Source organism: Elgaria multicarinata, chromosome 7 (genome assembly GCF_023053635.1).
Source record: "Elgaria multicarinata webbii isolate HBS135686 ecotype San Diego chromosome 7, rElgMul1.1.pri, whole genome shotgun sequence".
NCBI lineage: Eukaryota > Metazoa > Chordata > Lepidosauria > Squamata > Anguidae > Elgaria > Elgaria multicarinata.
In genome coordinates this window covers 103,374,554-103,393,967 of record NC_086177.1, presented here as the reverse complement: position 1 = coordinate 103,393,967, position 19,414 = coordinate 103,374,554, and the positions used below count along the sequence as shown (strand labels likewise).

Sequence of the window (19,414 nt, the reverse complement as noted above, 5' to 3'; positions counted from 1 at the left end):
AAAAAAGAAAGAAAGCCGACATGAAGCTGCAGACAGAAAGCTCGTATGACTGTACCGTGCTGCTTTGATTTCTTCTTTTTCTTCTTCTTCTTTTTCTGTTTTGACTTATGATCCTTCTCCTTCTTCTCCTTTCTTTCTTTATCCTTCTCCTTCTTTTTACCTACCGTGCAAAGATCAAGAGTCTTTGTTAAGCAAAGAATATCTAAAATAAACCCAGCCTGTTGTAAAAATTAGGTCAACTTGTTTGTCAAACGGAACTCTACAGTTAAATAATGAAATGTCTAAACAAAAAGCTTTAAACTTTAAAGGGTAGAGGGATCATTGAGTGGAGGTTTTAGAGAATAAACTTTGAACCAAGTAGCGAGGTCTGCAAAAAGTATATTCAAGAACAGTGACATTTAATGACTATGACAAGAACTTAACTCAGAATTGCAGTCATAAATACAAGTTTGTTGTGTTAGAATAGGCAATTCTAGCTTCCAATAAAGTCTCTCAAACATAACACACACACACACACGAGAGCATTAGAATGTAAGCATTAATTGGGTGTTTTCTGCCATCGTAAGAATGCTGGACTACCCCACCTAGACGTAATGCTGAAGAACTTAACTTTTTCTTAGATTTTTTTCCCCAAAGGCAACAAAAATACAAACATGTATTATAAACTGATTCCGCACATAAAATCCATGTAAAGAGTAATATGTTTTCACTTAATCAAGTTGTTCCAATGCTTGCCCCATATCATCCTCCAATGCCTTGTCCCAAATTCTCAGCTACTTCTGGATTATTAAAGCATTATCCCTCCCCTAGACTTAAGATAGTAGGTCAATTTTAGAGAAACTAACAGTCAGTTAACAAAAGTGGAAGCAATGGTCATTTACGTGTGCACACACACCATATTGTGCAAAGATTGTTACTGCAACTGATCAGGTACAAAGGTGTCCTATGAGGGGATGTAGGAGATAATTTTATATTATTGTTTTAGATCATCATCTTCCTTCTTATTATCTTTGTAGTCTTGGAAACCAACTGGAACTGTATCAATGACCGAGGTTTATGAACCCACCATTGTAACATTAGCAATCACTGTACAGGACAGAAGAGGAAAACAATTCTCTAACTATGCCCCTGCACTCCTCATAATAGAAACTTAAACAAGTTGCCATTCACCTGTTATCTGTCTTTAAATGTCTTTCTTAAATACACAAGTTTCAATCCAAAGGGGGAAGAGGCACAGTTTAACGTATAAAAACCACCTGTCAAGCCCAAATCAATAAAATACTATTTGTGCTACAGTCATTAAGAACAGATGAACACTTACACCTACAAGAGCATTAACAGGTAAAAAGATAAGTGACAGGCTATGCTCTTGTTCTCTCAAGCTTTTTGCTTAAAACGTTTTTTGTTCATACCAAGCAATGATGAACATCTGTCTTCCAATTTTGCTTTTCTCTCGGTTTTCACTGTTCCTGTGTTTGCAAGAAAGAAAACAGAAGCTTAGCAGAGTACAGTAGGTTAAGAGGGTGTTAAGTATCTTGGTTACAAACATTTTGGTCAATCCTTTAGTAGAAAAGCACTCCACTTGCATGCCACTGTTAATGGCTGCTTTAGAAAGACTATAAATTGGATCCAGATTCGTCCTTCTGCAAATAGAAGAGTGTGTTTTATTCACAGAAGGAGTGGCAATTCTTCTACTGGTGGGTGGGTGCAATTTTCTTTAATTTCCCCAGGCCACCTCCCATCCTTTTCTAGAGGGTCCCCCAACCCTTCAGAACAGGTTGGTGAGGGGGCACAAGGGGAATTGGCGAAAACCACCTCCCCTCCATTAGGAACGTCCTTGTCAGAGGAATATTACTCACAGGATCACTGGATCCAAATCTATACGCTTCCTGAAGTACAAAACATGATGAATTCACTGCAAATAAATTTCTAATAAATTAACTACATGATCACGGAACTAAGAGTCCATTTCTCAGGCAAGGAGCTTCACATGTGCACTGAGATGAGCGTATATATGTAAGGAGTTGCAAGGGTCAGGCCACTGTTGGGACCATCTCAAACATTCCCTCCTGAAGGCTTTCAAAATCTCCCTCTATCCAGCTTACCAAAACGTATTCCTATCCTATCCCTCAGGACCTCAATAGCTCTATAATTAGCCTTAGCTCATGGGGAAAGAAATGCATAGCCCTGATGTGGCCAACAGAGCACTTCTGTACAGCTCACCGGAATGTCACTGATAAATTCTATCTCTCACTTGTGTCTGCATGCACATGTGTATGTCTGCGTGATTCTAGCTTTCATTTCTGGATGTAGATATCTGAAGTATTATACACATACCTCAAAAATATGTGTGAATGTGTGATAGGCGTGTATTTTCATGTGTGTCATTCATACGCATCACGATATTAAGTAGTTCTCCATCATGACCCTGTTTACACATTTCGCTATCTTCGGAACTAATAGTCTGGGAACCTTTTAAGACTCTGATCTTGCACTGACGTGTACTTAGTAACAAGGAGTAACCCAGCCACAACCACAATTAAACATTACGATACAGACCCTTTTCATACATAAACAGCAGCTACCTGATGTGTGTACTAACAGTCTGTCCCATGCCTTTCACACATCATTTTTTCTAGGCATATAAAGAAGAAATTTTAAGTGTATATCTAGAAATGTAATACGAAAGGGCTGCAAAAGTCTGTTTGGCTATCCAGCAATAAATTGAAATTGAATACATGAAGTAGCCTATACAATCTTCAAATATATTTAATATACTTGTCTTGAACGGCACTGACAAACATTTTACCTGATGCCACTGGGGTTAGTTTGCCATCAGTTACTGCTTTAGAAGAATGACATATAACCATTTGATTAGCTTCCTTCACTTTACTGGGGTATTCACTGCAGAAAGCAGGCTCCGCAGTTAACAACGCTGAAATATCCAAGTTACGGCTTAAGTCAAGAGGAAGACACAGTCCGCGCTTCTCAAGTGACACATGAGCAACATTGGGAACTATATAAAAGAAAGAACGCAATATTAACAACAGACAAACATTGTGTTCCTTGAGGCTGTCGAGTTACACCTCTAAAGTGGCATAGGTCCCATCTATTAGTCAGAAGCTCTCGTTAGGTGGGCAATGTCTTGCGAAGATCTTATTTTTAATACTTGTTTTCTCTCTGGTTCTTTACTTAGATTGAAATACATTACCCTCCAGTAATGCTCGCAGTTGATTTGGGACATTGATGGAGAACACTTTTCCATCAGTGACTGGAGAGGGAGAAGGAACTTTTTCTAGAGAATCATGAAGCAACGAACCAGTCGCTATGCGCTGTGATCTTCTTCTCCGCTGGCTATTTTTGAAGGATTTAAGGGCATTCAGTGGTTGTGATGGACCTAAAAAGAGACCTTGCAATGTTCATGAAGCAGACACAGGTCATTGTCTTACTTGAATATGGTTAAGATGGCCATAAGACACTGGACTTAAGTGGTTCCCATCTACCACAGGGTCACTTTTTAAATATGGAGAAAATGGGACTATCAGAAGACTACAAGGGAAGGATTTTGATTTTGGAAGGAACAGATCAGTGGGCATAGTCTATTCATAGAAATATATATATTTAAAGTAATTTTGTGTGAAAGTAAATATCTTGTGAGGGAGCAAGTCTGACATAAAAGGTCACAGGCAGTATTAATAAACCTAACCTTCCAGGTTCTTTTGATTTTTGACTCGCATACTCCTCTTCTCAACTGCTGTATAAAACTATAGGATGTTTTAAAACAGTGCAGATTACACCATGTCTTTAAATGCCTGATTCAAGGAAAGAATTACAGTATTTCCTGACCCAAAATCTTTCTATTTCTTTTTCTATAATGGTACTATGTCTGCTCAATGCCCTCCTTCGGAGTTCCACCACACATGGTCTTGGGAAAGTTTCGGAAGACTAATATACTCTTATTTGTTCAGCCAGCTTTTATTTATTGGCCAAACATGAACAATGTGTCTATCATTAGTTTGCTTCACTCTGTATTATAAATGTTTTAGATTGGTTAAACTTAGTTCTTCATTTCCTTTGCTGTTGCATTCAATATTCATATGAATTGTAATTGTTTGTAAACCACCTTGAGTGCCCTGTTTGGACAGAAGGTGGAGAATGTGTGTGCAAATATGCCTACGTATAATGCTTTGATAACCTACTTGAGACATAAACACGGTGTGTTGCATCCGGACTAACCCATTGAACTGAAATCACTGGGAATTCACTTGGTCACGTCCCAATCATTTCAATAGCATCAAAGTTTGATTAAATTGGACTAGATCCAACCTGGTAGGCAATCATTAGCGTAAACCATTCTAACCAAATTATATTACTGATTCAGCAAATCCTGTGATTGGACCATTAGCTTTTGAGTTTTAGCATCTCGCTCTTTTGCCCCACAAACCTCTACTAATGCAACATCTGTTGTATATTGGACATTCTGAAGTGATCTCATAATAATGTTGAATTTGATTTATCCACATAGCAATAAATAACAGAGTTCCCAAGCGGAAGGAAGGATTCTATATCCCCTTTTGATCCAATTCAAGGATTCGTCTATGTGGGGAAGTTATGGTGAAGACTACAGTAGGTCCAATCCATTCAAAGTGAAGCAGTAGACGAGATTCAAGTACATGCTTAGTTCTCCCTACTGAATACAACTGGCCTTCAATGTTTTGAATTGATTGAACTCAGTGTAGATCATTTCCATGCATATGCATTCATAGAACCACTTGAAAAGCCCAGACCACAAGCACTAATTTTAAAGTTGAAGAAGGCTTGCGATTTAAAAATCCTCTTGGCTTCAAAACAAAAATTTGTGCATGGGGGGGGGAAGACTTATGCAAGCAGTTCAACTTTCTACAAAAGGTGGGGAGGCATCTCATACAAATCTAGAGCAGCAGTTGTTGGTCATTAGAAAGATCCTCTCTACATTGCTAACTTTCCACGTCAAACGGAGAGATCATCCTCAGTGAAGGTTACTTACCGACATCATGTGCAATTGCAACAAGTGTGGATGGTAACATTTAATGAGGGAAATTTTATCGTGTTCACTTATTCAACATTCAGGTGCAAATAGGAAGAAAATTGCATTTGTCAGCTGCTTCCACTCACCCCTTTTGTGCTTTAAAAAATAAATAAGTAATAGCACAATCCAGCCAAATGTAGGCACAATGGGTCTTGCAAGTACTTAGCTATGGTTGGATCATACCTTAAATTATTTTCCAATGAATGTCAACTATAGACAGAAGAAAGCAGCCCTAGGAAATAGTTCTTTTCATTCTTCATTTGGCTGCTTCCTAGGAGGAAAGCAAAGAACCTAGTCTAATGCCTGAGCGAAACCCACGTTCTCTAACATACTGATGAGAAAGGATTAAGCTCTCTGATAGGGAATTATTAAGTGGTAGGGTCTGAAACAAGGTGGGGAAAAGAGAACACTGTCCTCCTCCTGTTTCTGTGGCCAAACAGATCTTCAAAAATGGCGGACAATTCATTGGCTGGAACTTTCTGGCTGATTTATATATTTCCCAGGCCCCATTGGACCCTTTTGTTTCCTACTGCACTAGAACTGGAGAATATATATACATAAAGTGATGTAAGTCCAGGAGGTACATCATGCCAGCAGAATCTTTCAATGAGGGTGGGGTGGGGAAAACACACACACACACACACACACCAAAAACACCCCGTAACAGCTCATCTTGTCTTTTTGAAGAATCAGGCCCGCCGAACAGATCAGCTGGTAGTCTTTTGCTGTTCCACGTCGTTTGAATTGTGCTCTTGCCATGAATTTACACCACCACACAAGAGCAATTCTACATTGAAGTTTCATGTGCCACATTGTGTGCGTAATATGAGTAGTGCACAGAGCCAGTCAACTGGGGCAAGTAAAAAAATAAAAGAAAGCCTCCAGGTGACTGTACAGGAAAACCTTTGAAGATTTGAAGAGCTGGTTCGTTTGTTTTTGCTTTCGTCTTCTTCTCAGATGGCCAATGTGCAAGGAATTGCTAACAAAGCCTTACTGATTTTCTGTGCAGCCCAGCCACTTTCTGCTGGTTTCCTACCTATGTCATTTTTACTTGCATTTCAATTTCTTTCTTTTTTTCAAAACCCAGCTAAGTTATAAACAATCCACATTCAAACGAAACAAAAACACCCCCAATGATGCTTATTTCCCCATATGACTGTAATAAGTAATTATGGTATGTTTTAAAATGTCTGTGCTCACTAGTTTTATTTATCACAGAAGAAGGAAGCTGGGAGACCAGGGTCAAATCCTCCACTTGTATTAACTCTGGGGAAATTGGTGATTTAAGGGGCTTTATACACCCTGCAGAATCTCCAGATTCTTGTTTGCATTTCTTGCTGCGAGCCTTTCCTGAAGACAAAGTTGAGGGCAACAGTGCAGATTTCTGAATGTTGGCAGAACTGCTAATATCAGCTTCATTTTTTTTCTGACTTTGAGGCTTAGGTGATATCTCCTGAATAAATAATAAGAAATTGATACTTTTATTGCAGTTTCTTCATTGCAGCTCTTGTATTCTACTTTGATTTTTTAAAAGTAACTTTAGTAAAACAACAGCATATTTTCAGAAAAAGTTTTAAAAAAAACAAAAACAGAAGTTTAAAACTAAGCAAGTTGAAATGTTAAAAAAAGGACTCTGCCACAGACCGTCATCCCAATCCAGTGATCTGCTCCAGGATGCAGAGGCTATGATGTAGCTCTCTTTTGTTCAACAGATTCCCCATCAGTTTCAGCAGAGAAAGATTGATCCACACATGCATTACTTTGCAAATGCAGTCCGGTTCACTCTCCACAGAAAGGAAAAGGGGACATTTGCATGCGCAAATCAATTACATCTGCAGCTTACCGCACATGGATCAGGATGTGAGGTCTTAAACATCTCTTCAGTTCTCATAAACAGAACACAGTAATTTTTCCAACCAATATTCTAATCTCCATTTGACAACATGCTAATGCTGCACTTGAGAGGGGGGAAAGGTGGCATATAAAGGTAATAAATAAATAAAAGTAACATTTGAGATATTTCTATAGACATTTAATCGCAGAAACCTTCCCACTAGTTCTTAAAAGAACAACTAAGTTATTAATAAAGTTTTTGGGATGTTATAGGTACCCATAGGAAGCAAGTATTCAGCTTTCATGGTTGCCAGATCCAAAACCTTAAATTTAAATCAGAGTAATGGGTATCCATGGTTCCCCACAAATTTGATTCAGTTTGAATACAAGAAATGAAGAGGTCGGCAGTGTCCCTTTAATTTTTAAAATCAACAGTAAATGACCTGGGTTTTTTTAAGCATAGTAATCTGGATGTCACCACATGTCTTTGCATTAGGAAATCACAAGTGCCAAAACTGTTAATTAAATTGACAGCTGCAAAAGAAAAGGAAAGCATAACGAAAGGGTTGTAAAGCTAGTCAAGTTGGAAAAACCAAAGCATACTGTATTTTCTAAAATGTGATTTTCTACACCTTATTTTGTCCAGTACACATAATTGATCAATGTGTAGAAACAGACCTAAGTTTACAAATACTGGCATTTTAAGTTAATAGCTGGGAATCTACTTCCCCACATCATGTAAAACGTTGCTCCATCTAGTATGCAAGATCATTGTCCTAGTAAAGTCTTTCATTAAAACCCTGGGGAAATTCAGGAACATGTTACCACTTCTAGTAAAAATACACAACTAAATACCACACAAAAGAACCCCATTCATAATCTGAGAGTGCTCTCCAGTTTTCAGACCTTTGTATGCAAGAAATGCATATTGATGGGCAGCTTTCCTTTCCAGTGGTTCCAAACATTCAAAGTAACAGATCAGGAGTGGACAACTTCTAAAATGAGCCATTGTAGATGGTCGTCTCAAACCAGACACCCCTCCCTTCCACAACAGGAGCAGAATCTTTGGCCAGATACATGTGAAACCATCTGCTGTGTGGGTATAGACCAAATATGGCAACTGCCCATTGAGCACAGTAAGATTAACATTGTGTTTGGGATTGGAGTTCCATGACAGGATAGGGTGGATTTGCACCTGGTACAAGTTGTCCACTCGTGCTCTAGATACTAAAAAGTCACACTCAGTGTTATGCTGGAAGCACCACATAAAGGGCCCAGTGGTGTGAAAAGGTTCGATTCAGCTGTTATCCACTTCTGTCCTTGAACCAGTTATTCATGCATATCAGACACAATTTATTCATGTCAAACAAACATTTGAAGGATTGTAGAACATATCTATGCTGATTAAGAAAATTACCAGAAATTGATTAGAGCCATAACTTGTAAATAAATGATTTTATTGTTTATCTTCACATGTGTGAAAGACATCACTACAGCAACCATTACTTTCAAAGTTACAAAATTATTTAAAACAAGATTTTAAAACTTGTTCTAATAAGGTGCTTAACCTCTTAACAAGGACAAAATTAAAACATTAGAAAAAACGTTAACGAACGTTATTCATTCATCTAAGCAGATGTTGTTCAAAAGTAAATACAACATGGCCCAACCCTAATACAGTTAAAGAGTCTACTGTACCTGCATCATGTAACCTGAGGGTTTAGGTTTAGAACAGTTGTAAACCAGAAAGGGCGACCGGGGAAATTCAGCAGTGTAATAAGGCTGCTGACCTGAATTTCTCTTTCACATTACACTTTTAAAAAATGGAGACACATTTTAACCATAAAGCTGTAGACAGCATGGCCGTTATAAAGCCATTCTGGCCTGAGACAGACGTAATGCTGGCTCCTCACAAAACACCGATCACAAGTTGGGAACCAGCCACGTAAAGGCCTCTTCTCCTCCACTCCCTTTCCAGCATTAATTGTGCTGTAGCCATATATGCACTGATGCTAACAATGACCAACATTTAGTAAGGTTTGAAAAAAGGATGTTTACAATCTCTGGTTTAAAAGGGAACCATGGTTTGCAACTGTATACATGTACGTAGTATGCATACATAGTTAAAACTAAGGTTAAAGCCAGGAAGGAGGGGAGAGAATGGCCCTTTCATAAGTTTAACTCCCAATTTGCATGCTATGGTTTGATGAAAGCCAGTGTTACATCTGTAGTGGGCCTCTGAGGTCTCATTACTCGGCCATTATTTGTTTCAACTGGGCTAGTAATTAGCTTTAAAAAAATACATGCAAATTCAGAATTTTCCCTACCAAAAAAGAAAAGCTCAAATTTGGTTTCCCATGAGGAGAACATTTGCTAGTAACTAGACACCTTTTTTTTTTAAAAAAAAAAAAAAACAAGTCCATGTAACCAAAGAGTTTGCAAAGACAGATTTTGTAAACTCTTACTTTCTAACGTTGACAACAACCTGTAGATAAGTAATTTCGTTAATTTCCAACAGAAACAAGAAGAGCCGAGTTTAGTTTAAAATACGTAACATTTTCTATATTGTGTTGCTTACAGAACAAAGTCTGCAGATTGACAGCACTTCAGTGGTGGCTCTGCTTGGTAAGTGAAGGTAATCTTTGCATTCTTTGTGGAAGAGTCGTTAGCTTGTCAATCATTCCATTATTTACTTTTTGGGTGCACGTCTGGAAACAGCACACTGTGGAAGGAAATTGGCTGCAATACCCCAACCACTTCCTATGGTGCAAATTCATTGTGATGCTGCTAAAGGTTGCTTTTCTATTATGTGTTGGCAGGCACATTTGGTGAGAAATATTCTGTCTGCTCCTCCTTGCTGTTTCTTACATACTGTGGTTAGGATTTTGTTGGTTAATATTTAGACTCAAATCTATACTTTGTGAGGTTGGGGGGGGTAATTTATATGTGGTGTAGCTAAGCAGCAGGTGGGAAATGCTCACTTAAGGGCAGAGGGTTTTTTATTCTGAGTGCAGCCACCATCTCTGATTTTAGGAGGCCTACAACAACTTCTGACCAGGCAATTTGAGGTCTGCAGCATTAATGCTTCACCTGCAAAAAGAAAAGATTGGAACTCGCCGCCCTGAGATCTCAATGCTATAGGGCAGGATACAAATGGAACAATAATAATAGCTACACATTACAAAAAACACAAGGCTGCCACTGAAAAAATGCCCATGTTGAGGTCTTCGCAGATGTCCTCCATCACAGACAGTTTAAGAGACATCACATGCCCCAATGCCTCCTGCGATATGCATGTTTCTGCCCTTGCCTGCAGCAGCCAATGCTGAAGAGCAGGAGTCAGAAAAGGCACAGTGATGTCAGGACACAGGCTACATTGAACTAGCCCAGCAGACTTCAAATGGTGGATTGTTATCCAAAACTTGGCAGTGCTAGAAGTGCCACCACCGAATTGTTTTTGCTTGTTTAAGTTGTTTGTTTGTTTTAAAGAGAAGGAAAAAAAGAGAAGGGATGGAGAAAGAGGGGGAAATAGCGAGAAAAAGATAGCAGAGGAAAACAAAGGGTGACAACAGTAAAAAGTTAAGACTCCCATCTTGCAGGGTTGGGGTAAAGGTGAGTCTTGGTGTGAACCAGTTGATGTCTACTGAGCCAGGCGTTATGGAGATGGAAGGAGTAACTCAATATGAGGCTGCCATTTTTTGGGTGGCAGCCTTGTATTCTTTGGAACATGTAGAACTGCCTTGAGAAGCTGCATAGCATGGCAATGCACCATCAATTCTTATGCAAAAATATTGTGACAATGTATTGACACCACAATGACTCAAAAAGCCTAGTCAAGACTTACGATTGAAACCTAGTTTAGGGATCAGGAATGAATTGTGGGATCACATTCACAGTCCTCGCAGACATACAAATCGCCCCCATGGTCAAAAACATGTGTTTTGACAGCTGCCAGCTCAAGTTAAAATGAAAACAGAGGGCCCACAGTTGAGGAGAGTATCCAATTCCATTTTCACCTGATTGGTAGTCAAAACACAACACAAACACCAATTACAGGGGGAAATTCACACAATTCCATGGCTCAATTCCTAAACACAGGTTCAGTTGTTAAAGCTGAACCAGGTGTAAGTAAAAGCCACATATACCATAAACAGTGTGCTTCCAGAACCAGCACAGGGTCAATGATGGATTTTTTTTTAAATGAAGCTGCTTATACAGGTTCTTTCATCCTGATTATGTACACAGTGTGAAGGAGTTTCCAAAAACGGTATATTTGAAAAAGCGGTAGAAGAAAAAACACTTCTTAAAAGGGGGGGGGATCTTTTAAAAATGCTACTCACTAAAGACAACCAAAAAGCCACATTAAAAGCTATATTAAGGCTCTGATCTGAATAAATAAAAGTGTGTATAGATTTAGGTCTCTCTTTAGCTAGCCTTTGAGCAGAATTTACCAATGCAGAAAAACTTCCGTGAGTCACTCACGCCTGAAGAGTGCTAAACTTGTTGAGGACACAGTCTCGTGTGGTTTATGGACAGGATTCCAGTGCATACCAATGTCCATACACCACACACATGCACCTCTGATTTCAGCCTATGGCCATCTGCACCGCAAGCAGTGATTGGGGGTCTGCAGCAAGTGTTTGCAGCCCATATGGCAGAAATTAGCAGCACGCAAGAACTAATTCTTGGTTTTACTTCCTGTTTAGTGCACAAGCTTCAAAACAGAACAGGAAATCACTGCTTCCATTGTGCAGTGAGCCTGTAAATGAGTATGGCTTTTAGTTCACGGGTCCTGTCCAAGCAAGGTAGGTAGGTAGGTAGGTAGGTGTGAGTTCATGCACACATGCATATATTCATAGCAACATTTTCCCCAGGAAATATGCTGGGAAAATGTAGTGCTATTCACACCAAATGTCAGGTTGAATTTAGTTGGGTTGAAAGTCAATTGAGTTTGTTTTTTAAAGAGGATTATCAGCCCCCAGAATGTCTGAATGGACTGTGTGAGCTACATTAATTCTACTGATTGGGAAGAACTGCAAGCTGGAAAGAGCGCCATTCCTAGTGGGAAGCTGGAGCTCACCCTGCCAGCATGTCAACTCATGAATCAGGAGCCCAAGCTGCCACTTCGTATGGCACCGTGGGCTACTTACTACAGTGTGTTAACTCTACCGTTTTGGTTGGTGCATACAAACTGCAGACACTCAAATTAGCGGCATCAGGGAGTTCTAGAAAGAAGAACAACCAAAGGAAGGGGGAATGGAAAGAATAGCTTGTGCCAGCCCAGTGCACATATGCCCATAAACCCATAATTAGCACGTTTTCAGACATGGGCTCATTCCTGGAAGTCGTTCCTATATGCCAAATGTAGCATAAGCAGCACTTCCTAGCATGGTTACTGAATCGAGCCCTGTTATTAGTAGGCACAGTCATGTACAAAATGTGAGGCAGGAGATAATTCAACTAATCAAGCAAGCAAGAGAGAATGTGGCCATCTCCACTTTAGACGTGGACTCAAACCAGACCCCTAAGATGTTTTAATGTCTCCTTTTTTTCCATATTTATTAAAAATATACATCCTAGCAAAAAAAGATATGGCTCATTGAACAGTTTCATAAAACACATACAAGTTTACAACACCAATTCTTACAATAGAAAGGAAACTTCTTACAAAAGAAGTTTTGCTAAATGTCAAAAACCCTGTGTCGAAAGCACAAACTGAATTTGTGTCAAGGGTCTTCTAAGCCACTTGTGGGCACAATTCCAGCTATATTGAAATGGTACCTGGGGACAGACATCTCTGAGTTTTCGATTTTCAGGATGTTTGCTTATGAAAATGAAGGTAGCCATGATGTGGGACATCAAGGTATCCGATCCTAAGCGCAGACTGCAGAAGTCAAGCCCAGACTTAAATATGAACCTACTTCCATGTTATGCATCCTTAGGATCACAGACTGGCTTTCATTAACTCCGTTCATGCAGAGGTGTAAACATACAAATAATTCTTGCGTCCCCTATTAGTTTCTGTCTGGCAGGGCAATGTTAACATCAAGGACCTCATATTTCCCATGGTACATTCCAGAAGGACCCTCGCAAAAGAATCAAACTCTACAATTTCATACCTGCTCCAAGACTGGAGCTGCTTGTTTGTGGTCTTCCTTTTTTTCAGCACCGTCAACACTGACAGCTTTGGAGGCCAACAACCCTGCGAAGGAAAAGAAGCACGATAATAGGGTTATTTTTCAATGACTTTGCCATTGCTTGATGACAATTCAAGAAGGACGCAGAGAAGCTGGAGAGTGTTCAGAGGTGGGCAACCAGGATGATCAGGGGTCTGGAAACAAAGCCCTATGAGGAGAGACTGAAAGACCTGGGCATGTTTAGCCTGGAGAAGAGAAGGTTGAGGGGAGACATGAGAACACTCTTCAAATACTTAAAAGGTTGTCACACAGAGGAGGGCCAGGATTTCTTCTCGATCCTCCCAGAGTGCAGGACACGGAATAACGGGCTCAAATTAAAGGAAGCCAGATTCCAGCTGGACATCAGGAAAAACTTCCTGACTGTTAGAGCAGTACGACAATGGAATCAGTTACCTGGGGAGGTTGTGGGCTCTCCCATACTAGAGGCATTCAAGAGGCAGCTGGACAACCATGGATGCTTTAGGGTGGATTCCTGCATCGAGCAGGGGGTTGGACTCAATGGCCTTGTAGGCCCCTTCCAACTCTGCTATTCTATGATTCTATGATCTTACACAAAGAACTGAACTCCTAGCTACATGCTTCATGGAAATACAAACATAAGTAACAGGTCCTCCTCATGAGCAAAGTTTAATAGAGATTTCTCCTAAAGCAATACGCTGTTCAATTCTCTCCAAAAAGCAATCATAATTCATCTGGTATTCTTTCTTTCTTTCTTTTTTGTTGAAATCTGCAATCAAGACCAAAAGTTCCAGTTTGGCCACAGCAGCAGCCAGAGGGATTGTGTTCTGACATTACAAATGCCTCTCTTTCTTTGAGGCCTCGTTGCTGGGCACGGAAAGTGATGATTTCAGTCATATTATTACAGGAAACTACTGTGAAATCCACAAAGTACAAATGGTGTATAGTGTCATTGTGCAAGAGCACAACAAAAAGCACACTAGACAAAATAGTTGTGTGCATTCCTATGAAAAGAAGCAACAGAAAGCATGGGCAGATGCTGTGAGAAAAGTTCAGTGAGAAATCTGTGTTCGTGGCATGATTTGCACATAACACTAACCCATGATTTATTTAAACCATGGTTTGTTGTTCTACCCAGAGTTTGTCTGGAACATGATCGAACAAACCGCGGTTTGCTTTCTCAGTCCCTAGGTTATTTGTTCCCCTTCTGTTTTGCCCACCTGGATTCTTAAACGTTATCTGCCCAAACAAATTACGAATGACATCTATGAGTTTGTGAGATACCATTGTGCATGTATCACATTATTTATTTTACTGCACTTGTCTGCTGGCATAAGATATAAACCATGTTTGATCATAAACCATAGTTTAATATCCTGACTTATTCTGACATTGGTAACCATAATTTCCTGGTTCAGACAAAAAAGGAAACCAAGATTAGAGGTTTTTTTTGGATTGTTTGCTTCTACTTCAGAGGGAGAAGCAAAACAACTGGCCGCACAGGTAAAGCCAAGATATCATTCTCCAAACAGGCTCATCTTAGTTTTAAGGAATTTTTGTGTCAAGAATGCTAAATTTATTTTGGCACTTAACAAGGAATAAGTATTGGGCAAATGAAGACTGTGGTCTTTCAGTGGTGACTTATATTACAGGTAACCAAACCTCCATGGTCAGAGGTATACCTCCAAGTACTCGATGCGGAGGGGAAACAGGGCAAACAGAGAATGACCATCATCTTCAAGCCCTGGCTTGTAAACCCATAGAGGTATTTGATTGTTTCTGTTGGGAACAGAATGCTGAACCTGATATAACCTTCATGCTGATCAAGCAAGATAGTACTTAGCCTTTCAAGAAATAGATAATGATCATGACAATGTGATGAATGTCCTAGTTACACAAGGCATCCTGCCCCCCTCCCCCCGCACATTAAGTTTTGGCTGCCCAGTGGGAACAAGGCAAACGAATAAAATTATGCCCAAATCACTTGTAAAATGTTTTGAACAGTTCCCTGACACTTTATATGCAAAGCATCCAAGAACATACTAACCATCAAGCATGACACTTTATGAAGGAAGTATGGACAACAAACAAACATGAAATTAGCCACAATGCAAACTCGTAAATGAGAGCTTACCAGTGATCTTGTTAAGACGAGCCCTCTTTGCCTGAAATGAGTTGCCTAGATTATTTTTCCTCTTGTGTGCTAATGCATTCTCTGCCTGTACAAAGGCAATCTTTGGGACGTCCACTAGAGGGAAACCTTGGTAAGAGCAGGAAAAAAATCATGTATTAAGTCCAAATTGCAAAAACTTGTCTAAAAGCAAATACTTCATATATTATACTAAGTGTTAATAAAACAATTTATCTTTATTGGTCTCAAATCATGTGCAAAAGTGTGCAGCAGCTTTGCTTAGTTATATATTGGTGGACAACAGAAGAGTTTCGCTTTAGTTTGGGATTCTCTTTAGTTGTGGGATAAGGAAGGAAAGGAACCTCTCGTGCAAGCACTGAGTCATTACTGACTCTTGGAGGGACGTCAGCTTTCGCTGACGTTTTCTTGGCAGGCCTTATAGTGGGGTGGTTTGCCGTTGCCTTCCCCGGCCATTATTACCTTTCCCCCAGCTAACTGGGTACTCATTTTACCAACCTCGGGAGGATGGAAGGCTGAGTCGACCCGAGCCGGCTGCCTGAAACCAGCTTCCACTGGGATCGAACTCAGGCTGTGGGGAGAGTTTCAGCTGCAGAAACTTCTGCTTTACCACTCTGCGCCACCCGAGGCTTTCGTAACATCTTACCGACCCCTGAAAACCTTCTACACACATATGGCCAATTGCAGAGGGCAAGAGCTTGAGTGATGGCAATGGCCAGGCAATCACAAAAGCCTAACTCTGCTACTACCACATCTCCAATAGCCTCACGTAATTTTTCCAAGATCTGCCTCATTTTTCCATCGTTTATAAGACTGCACCAGATCTTCCCTCTCCACCACAAAAAAATCACATGATGCTAACAATACGCAGCAGGTAAAACAGGCAAGAACGTAGGAGGAAATATAAAGGACCGTCTCTACCTGCATGAATCTGCAAATGTTTTAAGGTATTTTTTTCCCCTGGAAGCTCCTGCCTTCAGAGGTTGGTGATTAGTGACTGGCAAAAGGGCCTCTCCTATGCTGCAACCTCGTTTAGGTAAAGCCTCTACATCTGATTGTCTGTTGTCATCGCTGTTAGCTTTTAGGTAGTAGAATTCTGTTCTCCCAAGCATTTAAGGGGTCATGTGTTTTATTGTTCCCTCTTTTTGATGCTGCGGTCATTTTGTGTTGAATTTTACATATTTTTAATATTATCGCGAACACCGGTATTTCTTGGAAACTGCTTTGGGAAAGGCATGATACAAAATGTGAGGTAAATAAAGAAGAGTCTGCAGTGGCAGGAGCAGCAACAGCAAACTATGTTGCTGTTGTTTCAAAGAGATAATTGTAGCATCTCAAGTGCAGCAGCTTACTGCAAGAAGCCCGGTTTGATAATCACCCACTCAAACACAACAACAGTTACCTGGTTGTTGTTGTTTTAAGCCTGGGTTACCATGAGCAACTTGCCTCGTGTGGCGCAGAGCGGTAAAGCAGCAGTTTCTGCAGCTGAAACTCTCCCCACGGCCTGAGTTCGATCCCAGCGGAAGCTGGTTTCAGGCAGCCGGCTCGGGTCGACTCAGCCTTCCATCCTCCCGAGGTCGGTAAAATGAGTACCCAGTTAGCTGGGGGAAACGTAATAACAGCCGGGGAAGGCAACGGCAAACCACCCCGCTATAAGGCCTGCCAAGAAAATGTCAGCGAAAGCTGGCGTCCCTCCAAAAGTCAGTAATGACTCAGTGCTTGCACGAGAGGTTCCTTTCTTTTCCTCCTACCATGAGCAAGCCAGGGTGCTAGTGCACGTGGTTTGATCATGCTTATTTAGGACAAGAACAAGCCCTGGGTAACAACTCTGACTTGTCGGGAGAGAGACAAGCTAGACACTAAACAACCCAGGGATAGACTGCCCCGACTTGTTCAACTACTCCTGCCGGCAGAAGGAGCCAAACAGTAGAGATTTGAGCTGTGTGCACTAGCACACTGGCTTGCTCACAACAATAATAATAATAATAATAATAATAATAATAATAATAATAATAATAATAATGCTGCCCCGGGTTACTGCTATATGCAAACTGGACCACTGTCAGAATCATCTGGCGTAACAGCCATAACCTGTGCTTCTCTCCATATTTTCAGAGAGTCGTGGGGCAAACTGCAGATGAAAAATATAACAGTGCAACCAACCTCACCCAAATGTGGGCTTGGTAATACTCGATAAAGGAAAAAAAGCAGAATGAGGAATTTCTGCTTATCATGTTCAAGACTGCAACTTTATGCTGATTCACCCAGGCAATTCTCAACGACTCGCAGACCAGCACAGTAACAGTCTCTATTGAGTAGCACTGAGTGTGAAGTGTTATCAATATACAACTTGTGACAGCTGTTCTACAAAAACAAACCATCCCCAAAGATCCCAGACAGAGGTTAACATGCCCCTCACATGCTATATTGGGGAGAGGGGAGAAGGAAGTATAAAAATTTAGTTGTACCAAATGTTTCACTGGATGTAGGCTGCTCTTCCTTCTTCTGGACTTCCTGGACAATTGTGGAGGTTGATGTTTCTTCCTTCTTTGAAGGTAGTTTAAACCACTTTCGCTCCTCTTTGTCTTTATTGCTGTTCACACTGGTCCGTGGTTTAACTCCTGCTTTGTTTTTGGCTGCTGCCACTGCTGCAGCTTTGACCAAAGCTATCCAGTCCTTCAGAGCAAATAAATAAAAAAGGAGGATAGCAACTAGATCAAAATAAAATCCAACTGTGAACAAAGGGAATTTTTTGTATTTCGAATTGTTTTTATTTTTCATGCAACTGGAACTTATAAAGAGTACCTATTAATCACATAATTTAAAACATTTACAGAGCTATTATAAGTAGATAGCATGAGTGTTTATGTGCAATGCCCGGGAGAAACCCACAGGGCAAAAATGAGAAGCAGAGGTTTTGCTGAAACAGCTCTTAGAGCAAGAGACCAGTTTAGTTTAGCCAGTTGGCTGTTTGTCAGAGACACTAATAATAAAATGGCTATAACTGAGTCCCTTTGCAAAACAGCACATGGGAAGTTGCCTTATACTGGATCACAACTGTTTGCTCATTTAGCCTATTACCGTTTACTCCAAGTGGCAGTGGATCTACAGGGTCTCAGGCAATGAGAACCATCTTTTCCATCACCTGTCACCGGATTGCACCTGCAGCCATCAGCAGGCAAGTCATATATGGTCTATTGCTGAGCTACAATCTCTTTCCCACACACACATCTAACTTCTTTGTATCAATGGCCATGTCCTTTAAGCAGCTTAATTTCAAGTATCTATAAATACTATAGCAACCACTGACCAATTATCTTTCTTGTAGTTCTATTACCTCTATTATCTCCTCTCCTTCCCTAAGACAAGGCTCAATCGAAGGGAGAAATATGCTGATAACAGGGGTAGTTTCCTACTCAACGTATAGTAACGAGACATTGCTACAATCCATTGAACCATCAAGTTCCCACTTCAGCCCAGATTCTTATTAGACTCGTCCTTGAAGGAAAATATCCAGAGCAGCCGGTGAAATATCAGCTCCTCCCTATTCCCCCTTTTAGTGTCCTGTATCAGAAATGGGACTTCAAATCTCCTTGAGTATTTTGCAAGTACAACACTGATGTGAAGTGTACTAGGTCAAGGGCTGGTGCTGCATATTACGTGTTGGCCTGCATGGATGTACACACAACTCGTACGTATCCAAAACATTCATAAACCCCTCTGTACCAAGGCAAATCTTGAGGCCAGGAGTGCAGGATTATTTCAGGTGAAAATCAACCTTTGACAATCTGCCTCCATATATATTTCCAAGGCCAAAAGATGTGTTTATTTATTTATTAATTACATTTTTATACCGCCCAATAGCCGAAGCTCTCTGGGCAGTTCACAAAAATTAAAACCATTAAGAGAGGGTTTTTACCATCTTAGTAAGATCAACATCACAATGAAAACATTAGATGTAGAGAAAAGCAGGCACACCAATCCCATGCCTTTTGCAGATTCTTATTCCCCCAAACAAAGCTGTGACTGCCGCAGGAAAACATGTTACGTAAAGGAAAGGCACGTTGGAATGAGAGAAATATAGCAACTTGAACACACAGGCTTTCCAATAATAAGGAATTCTCTAATTGTAACACATACTGAACACTCTGTCCATCTGATCAAGTGTTGGATTTATTGTTTGTATGTTTTTATAAGTTTAAAAACATA

General features: G+C 40.3%; 1 protein-coding gene across 5 annotated transcripts in view; it reads right to left on the bottom strand.

The window, feature by feature from the left end:
• Positions 1-19,414, bottom strand: part of PHF20L1 (PHD finger protein 20 like 1) — a 62,505-nt gene that overhangs the window by 19,510 nt on the left and 23,581 nt on the right. For 4 of the 5 annotated variants that reach the window (XM_063131153.1, XM_063131152.1, XM_063131154.1 and 1 more), the window contains 8 exons: positions 17,674-17,881; positions 15,191-15,316; positions 13,021-13,103; positions 6,269-6,521; positions 3,212-3,397; positions 2,810-3,016; positions 1,413-1,469; positions 56-160 (listed from right to left, as the gene is read on the bottom strand). In XM_063131153.1, the coding sequence (XP_062987223.1) occupies positions 56-160; positions 1,413-1,469; positions 2,810-3,016; positions 3,212-3,397; positions 6,269-6,521; positions 13,021-13,103; positions 15,191-15,316; positions 17,674-17,881 (1,225 nt within the window). The remainder of the gene's footprint in view (positions 1-55; positions 161-1,412; positions 1,470-2,809; positions 3,017-3,211; positions 3,398-6,268; positions 6,522-13,020; positions 13,104-15,190; positions 15,317-17,673; positions 17,882-19,414) is intronic. The other variant, XM_063131156.1, reaches the window with a different exon arrangement.